The sequence below is a fragment of the Trichoderma ghanense genome (genome assembly GCF_004382785.1).
Source record: "Trichoderma ghanense strain CCMA-1212 chromosome Unknown scaffold_10, whole genome shotgun sequence".
NCBI classification, from domain to species: Eukaryota; Fungi; Ascomycota; class Sordariomycetes; order Hypocreales; family Hypocreaceae; genus Trichoderma; species Trichoderma ghanense.
Window position 1 is genome coordinate 200097 of NW_027395673.1, and position 11985 is coordinate 212081.

The 11985-nt window shown below is 52.6% G+C and overlaps 4 protein-coding genes across 4 annotated transcripts; 1 reads left to right on the plus strand and 3 right to left on the minus strand.

The window, feature by feature from the left end:
• Positions 1–75: 75 nt before the first annotated feature.
• On the minus strand, positions 76–1077 carry CCMA1212_007639 (putative zinc-type alcohol dehydrogenase-like protein; the record flags this gene model as incomplete). Its single annotated transcript, XM_073704803.1, has 1 exon — positions 76–1077. The coding sequence occupies one exon, from the start codon at positions 1075–1077 to the stop codon at positions 76–78; it is 1002 nt and encodes a 333-aa protein (XP_073556592.1).
• Positions 1078–2230: 1153 nt separating this feature from the next.
• Positions 2231–4546, plus strand: CCMA1212_007640 (uncharacterized protein; the record flags this gene model as incomplete). Its single annotated transcript, XM_073704804.1, has 1 exon — positions 2231–4546. The coding sequence occupies one exon, from the start codon at positions 2231–2233 to the stop codon at positions 4544–4546; it is 2316 nt and encodes a 771-aa protein (XP_073556736.1).
• A 154-nt stretch (positions 4547–4700) lies between these two features.
• On the minus strand, positions 4701–5159 carry CCMA1212_007641 (uncharacterized protein; the record flags this gene model as incomplete). The annotated part of the gene is made up of 2 exons (XM_073704805.1): positions 4701–4977; positions 5032–5159. The coding sequence occupies 2 exons, from the start codon at positions 5157–5159 to the stop codon at positions 4701–4703; spliced, it is 405 nt and encodes a 134-aa protein (XP_073556735.1).
• Positions 5160–6746: 1587 nt separating this feature from the next.
• On the minus strand, positions 6747–9101 carry CCMA1212_007642 (uncharacterized protein; the record flags this gene model as incomplete). The annotated part of the gene is made up of 1 exon (XM_073704806.1): positions 6747–9101. The coding sequence occupies one exon, from the start codon at positions 9099–9101 to the stop codon at positions 6747–6749; it is 2355 nt and encodes a 784-aa protein (XP_073556734.1).
• Positions 9102–11985: the final 2884 nt, after the last annotated feature.

Consider the following 11985-nt stretch of genomic DNA (forward strand, 5'->3'; position numbering starts at 1 on the left):
CGCCCTCCACGCTCGCGCTATCCAGGTCCCTCCATCTGTTCAGCTTAAACCCTGCCCTGCCACGACGCTGGATCATTATACAGCTACATCACCAACTGTCAACACCATTTTGCCCTGAGTCTTGCCCTCCAAAACCAACCTGACAGCCTGCTCACCTTCAGACAGCGGAAGAACCTTTCCAATGCAAGGCTTAATCTTCCTGGCCGCCACAAACGAGACAAGACTTCGAAACTCATCGAGCGTCCCGGCATATACTCCATGAATGCTGAGCTGGTCGACTATCAAGCGGAACGAGTCTGTAGGCAACTCAAAGCCACCATGACCACCGCAAATCACAATCGTGCCGCCCGTTTTCACGGAGGCAACTGAATGCTTCCAGGTCACAGCACCGCTGGTATCAAACACGGCGTCCGCTTGCTCAGGAAGAGTCTCCCCAGAATCAAACGTCCTCTCCGCGCCGAGTGATTCTGCAAGCTTCCTCTTCTCAAGAGAGCGACCAGTTGTAAACACGCGCATGCCAGCAGCCGCACCAAGCTGGATCAGAGCGGTACTGACGCCTCCTGAGCTGCCCTGCACAAGCATCGTCTGTCCGGGTCGAAGGCCAGACTTTGTAAAGAGCATCCGGTACGCAGTCAGCCAGGCAACCCCAAGCACAGAGCCTGATAGAGGGTCAATCTCCTTGGGAAGGGGCAAGATGTTGGCTCTCGGGACAGCAACATATTCCGCCATGGTGCCGTCAACGAGCTCCGAGAAGACATTGCGCTTTGCGTCTTTGGTTTCATCGCCGATGTACCCAGGCGAGATCATAACTGGGTAGATGACAACACGGGATCCATCGTCGAGAGTTCCAACGCCTTCGCAGCCCAGGACAATCGGGAAAGTGATGGGGTGGTGGCCAATGCCCTTCAGAGTGAAGACGTCATGGTAGTTGACAGTGGCGGCCTCAATCTTGACGCGGACCCAGCCTTCTGGAATCTTGGGTACGGGCACTTGGCCAACTGTGAGACCTGACAGGGGGTTGTCCACGTCTCCTTTTGCCGCATAGACCGCCAGCATGGTCTCTGTTTCGGATGCCATTGTGGGTGTATACTCGTAAATGACGGTCTGAGGATTGCAATCGATGGGTTTTATGTGGTCTTTCGTGTGAATGGCGAAAATATTGACGCGACGGAATTGAACATCTGCGTCTATATATATGCGTAAATGAAGGGAATTGAAGGCTCAGTAAAAGCAGGTCGAAGACATTCAAAGAGAGGAGATTGGCTCTACAAATCCAATCAACGTGCGAGCCATAGTCTATCAAGCCTGGATTTCTAATCAGCGGCTCTGTTCATTACCAGATATAAATACCAACGGCATAGTGGGGTCATGGAACGTTTGATCGAGTGCTTCTTTGAGGGTGCGGAATTCCGCGTTTCTCGACTCTAGATCCATCTATTCCGCAGCAAGGGCATAGAGATGATTACTAGCCCTCGATATCTTCTATAATTTGTCAAACTCATCATCATTACCGCTTGTAATCACCCATGCCCCAGTCTTTCGTGATCTCCTCCTTTCCGCGCCATGCTTTTCGTCTATTTCACCAACATACTGCGCCGCTCCATTCATCAACAATCCCCCCAGTTTCCTCTCTCTTTATTCCATTTTCGCTCAGAATACGTTGCAAATAGCATGTGTATCCAATATTTTCTTCGTCTCAAGTGAAGATTTTCCACGGTTCTTGACACCCAAGCAGGGTAATTATACTTGTAGGAAAAGAGCAGGCTGCTGTTGCTTGTCCTTGAAGCCATGTCAAACGCCTTCTTCTACACAGTGAGACTAAATGGCCATAGGCATGTGAATAGTTCAAGAGTAGTTGACATCAGATGAAGGAGCAGGAAGGGTAACTTGGAAGACAGACAAATCCCTTAGATGCTCAGTTTACATACTCGTCTGTGAAAGCTCTCATATGATTTGGAGGACTCCACATTCACCAAGAATCGCTGCACGTAGCCATGCGGCGATTGTGTAACAGGGTAACATCCACAAGTTAATTGACTCATTGCATTTCGTCTGCTTCTCCGTTTGCAACAGCTATCGAATAACACTTGTGTCTAGAGGCACTATTTCAATCGCTCAGCACTTTAAACATCGTCGTCTATAACAGTGTTCCAATTCCTCTTGTTCTACTCTCCTTCTTGATGCAAACTGTCTTTGCACTAATCTGCCTTATCGACCGGTTGGGCTGAAGATGTATCCCCTTTCATCTTCAATCTGGCGGCCATTCTTACAAGCACAGCCATCGTCATTCGCCATCAAGCTGTCGGTATGTAACCAAGAGGCAGTAGTCCAACCAGTGCTGACACCAGGATTGCCATCTCATCAGGGCCGAGTTTTCATCACCTGCATCTCCTCTCGACCCTTTACATCTAGCCAGGGCCTCTTTCGAGGACGACGAAAGAAACGTCCTTTTGTGCCATCGCCAGAGCAACAAAAGGTCGTCAAACTCTGTACCGAGCACAACGTCGTCGTGTCTGCACGGCCAGGATCAGGCAAAACAGCTACGGCCGAAGCCATCGTGGCTGCCTACCCGCACTTACGTGTAGCCGTGCTCTGCTATTCAAAGGCTCTTCAGCTCGACACTCAGCGTCGACTCAACAAGTATCCTAATGTCGAGGCTTTTACCTTTCACAAGATGGCCAGGCTCCTGTTTGATGTCGATCTGCATGACGATATTGTACTATCGCAGGAGATACAGAGAGCCATCGCACTCAACAAGCTTCCTCAAGGGCAATCCGAGCCCTTTGATATTCTTGTGTTGGACGAGTTCCAAGACTGTACTGAACTCATCTTCAAGCTGGTCAATATCTTCATCCGAGTGAATGAAGCAAAGAGAGGTGGAAAATCTGCCCGGCTTGTCGTGCTTGGTGATGAGCGACAATCCATCTACCAATTTCGTGGCGCTGATTATCGCTACCTCACTGCAGCCGCCGAGTTGCTTGGTCCTCTCAGCCCATCGTCTTTTGTTCAACTTCCGTTGGATCAGAGCTTCCGCCTCTCGAAGGAAACAGTTCAGTTCGTCAACGATGCTTTCCTGGGCGGTGAAACATACATCTCCAGCTCAAAGCCTGGCCCAAAACCCATCATACTGAACTGTAACCGGTGGGACAGATACACATTGGCCAAGGAACTGGTACCCTTGATCAAGCGTCACGGCGCCAAGAACACAGCGATCATAGCACCGGCTATACGCAATAACAGGCCATTGAAGTATCTGACCAATACCCTGGTGGAGAAGTTTGGTGTGCCGGTTGCTGAACCGATTGATGACGAAGGCCCTCTGAAAGACGACGTCATCAAGGAGAAACTGTGTATATCTACCATCCACCAGTTCAAAGGCAGAGAGCGGGATTTGGTGATCCTACTCGGCATGGACGCCTCGTTCTTCAAATACGCAGGCCGCCATCTCCCGGATGACCGCTGTCCCAACGAGGTATTTGTCGCCTTGACACGTGCTGCGGAACAGCTCGTCTTGGTCAATGACCAGGGAAAGGAGCAGATGTCCTTTGTCTCCGTTGATGCACTATATAAAACAGCAAATGTCATCAACCTGAAAGACAAAGATTTCAAGATTGCATCTCCCGGCGAACCTGGCCGGCCAGTGGAACTTGGACTCCTTCTGCCCAAACTGGTTGCCGTCAGTGATATTGCCCGGCACGTCCGGGGCGATTTTCTCGAAAAGATCATTCAGCATGAGCTGTCCATTCATGAGCTTTCGCCGCCTTTACCCAAGGAGCAGCATGTCAAGATACGAGACACTGTAATCTCGGATCCAAAGAGAAGATTTCATGAAGCCATCAGCGACATCAACGGCCTCGTCGTTGCGGCAGCTTTCGAACACGACATCACGGGAGAAATAACAATGGTCAAACGCGATAGTGAGGGCAATAGGAAATATCTACCAGTCTGTCCAGAGGAGCAAATTTCATGGCTGAGCCGACAGGCCTGTCAATACCTTGCCGACACCTCTGGATGGCGACCGCGTCTTGTTCAAATGAAGGATCATGCGTTCGACTGGATAGGAGCCAATCATTTGAACGTCGCTCGAGGCCGACTTCATGACGAGCTGGGCAATTCCGCCTCAAATCTGAGATTTGAGGTCCCACTCCGCCAAATATTCAGTCTTGACAGGGAAGAGACTGAAATTCTTGGTCGAGCTGATATCGTCCTCGGTTCTACCCCTTCTAAAGGCAACGAATCGGAAATCGTAGAGTCCGTCTGGGAGATCAAGTTTGTCTCGCAGCTTTCTAACTCGCATATTGTGCAGACATGTACATATGCATACCTGTTGGCCTCTGAATCTGGCCAGATACCCCGTATTATGCTCTATAACGTGCGGGACGGACAGAAGCTGGAGATGACTCCGCGCAACGGTCTGGAAGGACTGCGGCGTATGATTGCAAGTATTCTCAGACTCAAGTACACGGCCGTAGACGAGATGGAGGAAGAAGTTTTCATGAAAATGTGTTCAGAGGCAACACAGGAGATATTGGACTTGGAGGATTAGAAAGGGAAATACGCACAAAGACCGATATGACAAGACGATGATTCGAGTGCTTAGACGCAGATTTCTAATGACGATTCTGACAGCACATTCCACAGATAATGGGAACTTTCAGAGGTAGATACTACGTAGATGGTAATTGTAACAGCACCTTCCATCACTTGTGATACACTTCAGTCAACGACTTCAGAACAACCTTCCCCTCCCACTCAACACACGTTATAATCGTCAAAGTAGACCCCTTCTTCTCATCGCCCGTCCCCTTATCAACCACCAAAAACTCCGTATAATGAGCGACCGACCCTCCTTTATCCCTGTCCGCATCATGACTAGCGAGAATCTCTTCCGTCTTGACGACCTTGAAGGTAGACTTGGCGCGGAAGTCGATGATGGCCTGTTTGTAAGCGTCGCCTGGTATGGATGCCCCGTTGATGCTGTCATTTCATTGTCAGATATTTTCAAGGTGGTAATGAAGATATATGACAAACGTGGCTGTGAAGTCAGGAGAAAAGGACTCCTTGACAGTCTTTGCCGACAATTCGTCGTCCGGTTGGAAAAAGACATTGATAAGGATTTGATCGACAAAGTTGCCGAACGCAGTCGTCTTTTGTGCCATGGCTGGGCATTTACAGATACTGAATAAAGATAGAATGAATCAATATGTCAGCTATTGTGCGAAATGTGACACAATATTCGTTCCTGTTCAAGTCCTTGGAAATCACCCTCGAGCCCCCCATGATCCTTATATAGATACATAGCGACTGCATGCAGCATCAACGCTGATCATACAATGAGAGCATTCCATTCGCCATTGCCTGTGGACTTGCCGCACTCTAAATCCATAACATGGCCCCTCGGAATTCCGCTCATGCTTTCGCCTCTCATAGTATGATTCCGCCGACACGGGGCGGTGTGAACTTGCAAACAAACACCGTCTGCGGAATTCCGCGCCTGGAAATCTCTCACACGACGGCGCAGCTAACAAATCTTGCATCAACTACCTAGGTAGCCACGTCTCAGAGACATACATCTTAATGCCAAGGGAACACCTCGAAAGCAACAACTCCACACCGGCGAGGGATCAAGAAGAGCATCACGGACCTCAAAGTTTAAAGTGCAACCAGATTCTATTACCCTTCAATCTCCTCCCTTCATCCTCCTGATGCTCTCATGCTCAACAAAGTCGCATCATCCATGTACACACATTCACTCCGTCTCATCTTTTGCTTCCCTGTCACTCGAATATAAAAGAGCAAAACTTCAATTAAAAGAAGCAGACACCGACTTTTGATATGAAATAGGTAGTATCAAAGGTGCCAGCGGAACGAAGCCTCTATGAATTTTTCCCAGATTTTTTTTCCGAATGCCCAACTTTTCCTCCCTTCCCTTCTTTTTATGCGACGGCTGAGAGCTCTTCCATCTACCTACTCCAGGACCTTATGTGAATCGCAACCAGCCCTTATCAAGGAGTCATGGAAAGGCAGAACTCATCCGTCTTCAAAAGAAGATAACCTCCCATTTTGCTTTAGTTTGTATGCTCATCACTTCCCCCTCCCCGAACACCCGAGGCCCCGGAATGAGCCCTCTCATCCTCTACCGCCAGAAACACAAGACGAGCTGTAAAAGGAGTCCGGGCAGAAGCAGACCCCTTCCAACAGAATGGGTATCAAATCTGGTATATGTGCCTGTGAAAAGAAAACAACCTGGGAATAAAAGCAGAAAATAACCGCAAAAGTCCAACGCCAGTCGTAGATCGTCAAAGTTGTTGTAATGTACAACGAGACATTTGCCGAAGAAGCAAAGGCCCAAAGATGATTGAATGTGCACTTCTGGATGCCCTTGGTGCCAAAGTCGAAAGAGTTTCCATTGAATCGTGAGTATGTTGTTTATATTCTGATTGGGCGTTTAATAATCTTTGTTGTAGATTTTCACTTTTTTTTTTTTTTTCATTTGGTCTTGAAATGATTTTGTCGATGTCGGCCGTCAGGTAAGGAATGAGATCGAAAGAGTGACTCGGGTCAGTATGTCGGTATGTACAAAGGAGATTCGTCAATGAAGCACGTCTGCGGCCCAAGATCTACGTTGAAGCCATCAAGGCGTGCCCCTTTTCTTTTTCGTTTTTTTTTTTCTCTTTTTTTGCTGCTTTGCGGATTCGGAAACTCTCTCGACTGTTGGACCATTAGCAACCCACTACAGCACCAGCTCACACACCGTTGGACCGCTCTTGGCTCCTCCTCTTGCCATCTGTTGAATCTCGTGGGTGAATCTCCAGGAGCTTCGCGCTTCCAGCGCTGAAGTTACGGGCGTGGTTGCGATCCATCCGCACGCTTGTGGCGTGCTCGAGATCAACCTTTTCGTCCATGCTGGGAGTAATCGGAGACACGGGGGAGATGGGAGCGTCAAAGTCTTCCTCATCTCCAGAGTCGATGTTGAGCAGGCCTTCGCGGCTGCGGACGGTATCGCGATTATGCGAATGCGAGACAAACTGCGGATGAGCGCCAACGGCACCCCACCGAACCTCTCCCTCATCCACCATCTCTTCTCCGTCACTGCTTGGACGACCCTCACCTGACAAGCGGGTGTTGAATGTCAGATCCGTTGGACCGGGGCTCAGGCGCGACATGTAGTCGTCTTCCGTGATTTCGAGATCGTCGTGCGCGCTGTTGCTTGGGGAGTCCGGTCTGGCGTCTCGGTCTTGTTGTCGGGATCGGATTCTATCCCGTACGGACGACAGTCGTTGGCTCCTCTGGCTACCAACCCGCCCCGAGAGCCAGGAGGCTTCCGAGTCGACAGATGCCAGGGACATGGAAAGATGGGGTTCGGCCGAGTGGCTGCCGTACATCTTGTCTCTCGAAGCGCGGATCTGGGGCATGTCAATTGAACGATGGCCAGATGTTGGAGTGTCGTCTCGCAAGGTAGGGATTTGTATCGGTTCGGGGACGGCAGACTTGTACTCTGCAACGCTGGGAAGAGAGGCGTCTGCTTCGGGCGATTGAAGGCGTGATCGAGGTGGTGACAGTGGAAGTTCCGGCAAGTCCTCTCGGAAGCGGGAGCGCGTTCGCTTTGGCGGGCCTGAACCTGGCTTGGATGACAGATAGTTGCCTGAATATGATGACACAGGTGACTCGGTGCTCCTTGCTTGTGAATGAGCATGGGCCGCTGCAGCTGCCGCAGACATTTCTTCGCGGGAGGTATTGGAAAAGGAGGATGGTCCGCCAGAGCTGCGGCGACTTCTTCCCCAACGAAGCAGCGTGGAGAAGGATATGCGGTTCGTCTTGCTGCTGGCCTCGGAACCTTTCCGAGTCGTGGCGTCATCGTCCATTGCTGAAGACGTTTTGTCCTTGTCGGAATCAAACGTCGATCCTGATGTGGACGTTTTGGGTACCAGGTGGCCCTCTAGCTTGAGAAGCGCAGGTGGTATGGCCGGGACACGTTCATCTAGCTTTCCGGATGTCTGTGGAAATCTCTCGGGGGCTGGCGTGGGTTCTGTTTCGCGAGGCGCGGTATCAACTCGGTGGAACGTCTCGAGGGGTTCCGGCTGTGGCGTCTTTGGCGTTTTTGGAGCAACCTCCTCGACGTCGGACATTGGCTCTGGGGAAGTCCGCTGCTTAGAGGACGTCACTACCGTTGACGGTGGATCGATGCCCAGACCGACCTCTCGGCCCATGACGCCCCGTTCAAGGTTTTCTGGGGACGGAGTTCCCCTTTGTCTGGCAGTTTCTTCCTGCATCTTTTGCTTTTCTGCCTTTCGCGCCAATCTCCTTTCCGCCCTCTCATGCTCACGCTGCCTGTTCCTCTCCCGCCTTCTCGCATCTCTCTCCATGAGCTCGCGCAACTCACCGGCGTCAAATTCGTCAGCCAGCTCATCGATACGCTTGTGCGCCTTGAGCGTTTCCTCGTCAAGGGCGGCGAGTCTGTTTCTCTGAGAGCCCGATCGCGTAGGCACAGAGGCACGAGACGGGAGAAGTCGGGTCCCCTGATACCGTAGCGTTGGTCTAGGTGCGAGGGAATCCAGGGCGGTTACTCGATAGGCCGAGTAATTGGAATCGGAGGACATGCGGGATTCGATGGACATGGGAATGGGTAGTGATAGATCCGAGTTGCGACTCTCCCAAGGAGCCCTGGCCGGTAGAGTCTTTGCCCTCTTGTGATCATGCTTGGAACTGCGACCGGTGGCGAAAGTTTCGGTGGTCGCTCGTGCGGGTGTAAAGGCGCTCATGGCCTTGATCTCCGCTTCTCTGTTGTGGTCTTGTCTCTTGCGTTTGCTGCTCTTCCTCCTCGAAGGCTGGTTTCCGCTTCGCTTGTGATGTAGAGTTGGCACTCGGTCCTGCCAGACAGGGTTGTGCGCATGCGCATCTTCCCCCGTCAAGTGCTCGTTCTGGTTCTGGTTGGTTCGGTCGACATGAATCGCATCTTGCCGATCAGGCGAGAAGCTGTATCTCCTCGCATTGCGGTTTCGTCTGACGGAGGCCGCCCTTGCTATCTTGCGCCCAGAGGCGGTTTCTCCAGCGGCGGCAGAGCGCTTGTCGCCCCGTGTGCGAAACGGCCATAGAGCCATTGTGCTGAATTTGCTTCCCCTTGAGGGTGAGAAGCCCCCCTTGCTGGGTTTACTTGCGAGTCGACCTTGTCTGCGTGTGCTCAGTCGGAATGTCTGGATTACGAGAGGCGAGAAGCAGCAGCATCATGGTCGGTTAAGGCTGGAAAAGCGACAGACAGCGGGAGGCGGCGACCACAAAGGAGTCCGGAAGCGAAACACATGCCACGAGGCGCGTCGACAGGATCAGGCGTGCAGTTGATGAAGCGAACAAGCCGGGGTTTGTTTGTGTTCGAGCCCGTGAATAGCATTCGACAATGGGGAGTTGGAATGAATCCCGGTCCCGCCCTAGAGAGGCATGTAAAGGCGAGAAAAGAGACAAAGAAAACGAGGGCCAGTCAAGGAAAACGATTGGTGGTTCGTCGGGACTCCAAAACACAGTCGAGGCGCGGTAACGAAGGCTCACAGCGGTTGGGATGATGGCTTGGACTTGTCCAGCATCGCTGCAGGAAGAAGAATCACGAAAAGGGCGCCGTAGGAGAGAAAAGAAGTGAAAGTGGTTCAGGTAAGGTAGGGTTCAGGATGGCAAAAAACAGGGAGGAGGCAGGCGACGTAATTTAGCACGGCGGATAGAGGGAAAGAGGGTGCATCGACTAGCACCTGTGGCACTTGCAGACTGGAGGCTTGAGGGGCCTGTGGGCGCTGATCCGGCCGCTAGAGGGCCCTGGTACGGGTACAGGTACCTGTGTCCGCGCTATTTGTACCTGTGGCGCGACCTGCCGCTTGATCGGCCAGTGCCCAGGTGGAGGGGCGGGTGGAGGTACCCGTGGGCATCGAGGGGTACATCGAGGGTACTGGCCAGGGTCCTGAGGGTGCCAGTGACCTCCAGTGGTCTCCAGCGACCGGCGGGTGCCACTGCGTGCCCTGTGCGCTGGTGCTGCCGGGGCCACGTTTAGCGCCAACGGGGGGGCCTGAGGGCGAAAACTCGGAATTGACCTGGAACTAGACCTTGAAGCCTGTGATTGAACGCGAGGCCGCTGATCCTGGTTGGGCAGCTCGGCAGAGCGCTGCTAGGACGAGTGCATACATAAGAGTAGAATGGTTTCGAAGAGTTGCTTGCGCAGGCAGTCTGCTGCCCTGATAAGGCTGCAAGCCCCAGGTCTTGGGGGAGTGGGCTGGAGTGCTTTCGATGCCATGGATTCCTTATGAGGACGGGACAGCAAGAACAGGTACAGGCTCGCTCTGGAGACGCGACAGCTTCAGTCTTCAGGCCCTCATTGCCATTTGATGCAGCGCCAAGTCGGCAATGACTGGCGGAGAATCCATCCCCATTGTACTATTGCTGCTACAGCGAATTGCTGCACGGCCGGTACGAGGATCCAATGCCAATTGCATCTGATTTGACTGCGCCCAGGCGATGCCACCGCGGCCACGAGCCCATTGGTGCACCTGTACCTCCAGTCCATTTCCTCTGCATGCGCTGCACGACACGTCTGTAGATGTACCTCATTGTACGTGTAAACTCGCGCATTGGCTCGATGCCATCATTCTGCACGTGCCGGGGCGCTGGTCATTGAAATACAATATTACCGCAGGCGCATTGCCTGCTGCCCTTTATATGCTTGTCTTCGAAGCCCGTTTGCTCCATCTGCCTGTCCCTCGTTCTCGGTCCCTTGTACGTGTACTGTACAGACTGGTAGCACGACAGGGCAGCGAGACTTGCAGGTTGTGCTTCGGCATGCCCCAAGCCCCTGGGATGGAAGTCGCTGGAACAGGCGCATGCACAGGTACCGGTACGGTTCCATCGTGTGACGAGCCCATGCCAGCAGTTTGGACGGCATCGTCGCTCATCGTATCTCTCCCAGTAAAAAAGGCAGGAAGTAGTACTTGCAGGAGACAGTTGACAGACCACTGCAGAGAGGAGAGAGGGAGAATCCTCAGCGGGGCGGCGGGGGTTTCTCTCATATCAACTGCAGAGCGAGGCATCAGACGTCTGGAACGGCTCCCCTGGCTTGCTTGTTGAATATCTGCATGTGAGACCGCGACAGGGCCCCGACTCCGTATCCCCCCCCCCCCCCCTTCTGCTTTGCTCCCCTTGAACCTGAACTCTTGAGCCCCAGAGCTTCGAGAGGAGTCGAGGAGCCCAACTACTAGCCTACCTACCTACTTTACAGTGCGTATGGCCAGTCTCTGCCCTACCCGCGCCGTCCTGCTGATTCCGTGTTCTGACAGCGGCCACGATGTGCGCTATTGGATTGGTACCTGTACTCGGAATAACTGGAGAGCTGTCGACTTCAAGGCCTCGTACGCTGGAGCAGCGGCCGGTACATGTAGGTACCTGCCTGTCATCGCATAAGGCCTTGGTACCGGTACAAGGGCTGGCCTCAAGCGAATGGCTGTACATGCAATAACAGACCGGTCATGCCGGGCCTCTGGTTTGCGCAATCGACGGCCAACTTTTCTGCGACTAGCATACAGAGAAAATGAGGAAATTGGAATCAGATGGCCCTTTGCTAGCCACTCACGACGAACCGCTTGTCCATCGTCTGCAGAAAGAAGGTGTGGTGTTGAGTCTCGTGCGCTTTTGCGCAACCAGTCGAGAGCCGGGCAGCTGAGGCTTCGACTTGCCACCTCGCAGCCACACTTGTTGCGCGTCTGCGGATACTGCCATCAACTGTTAGCGTCAGTGCGTCAATAGATTATCCAAGTACCCACGGAGTACAAGCGCATCAAGTTGGACGAATCTGAATTGAACGCCTGGATGATGCTGTTGCTGCTCTTATGTTCCTACTATCGCTCCCTCAGCTGCTATTCTCTCCCAAGGGACTACCTACCTTAGGCAGGTAACGTAGAGGTACCTAGACATCAAGGGAAGCGGCAGCGCCTTCCTCCGGGCTCCGTGCTGGCC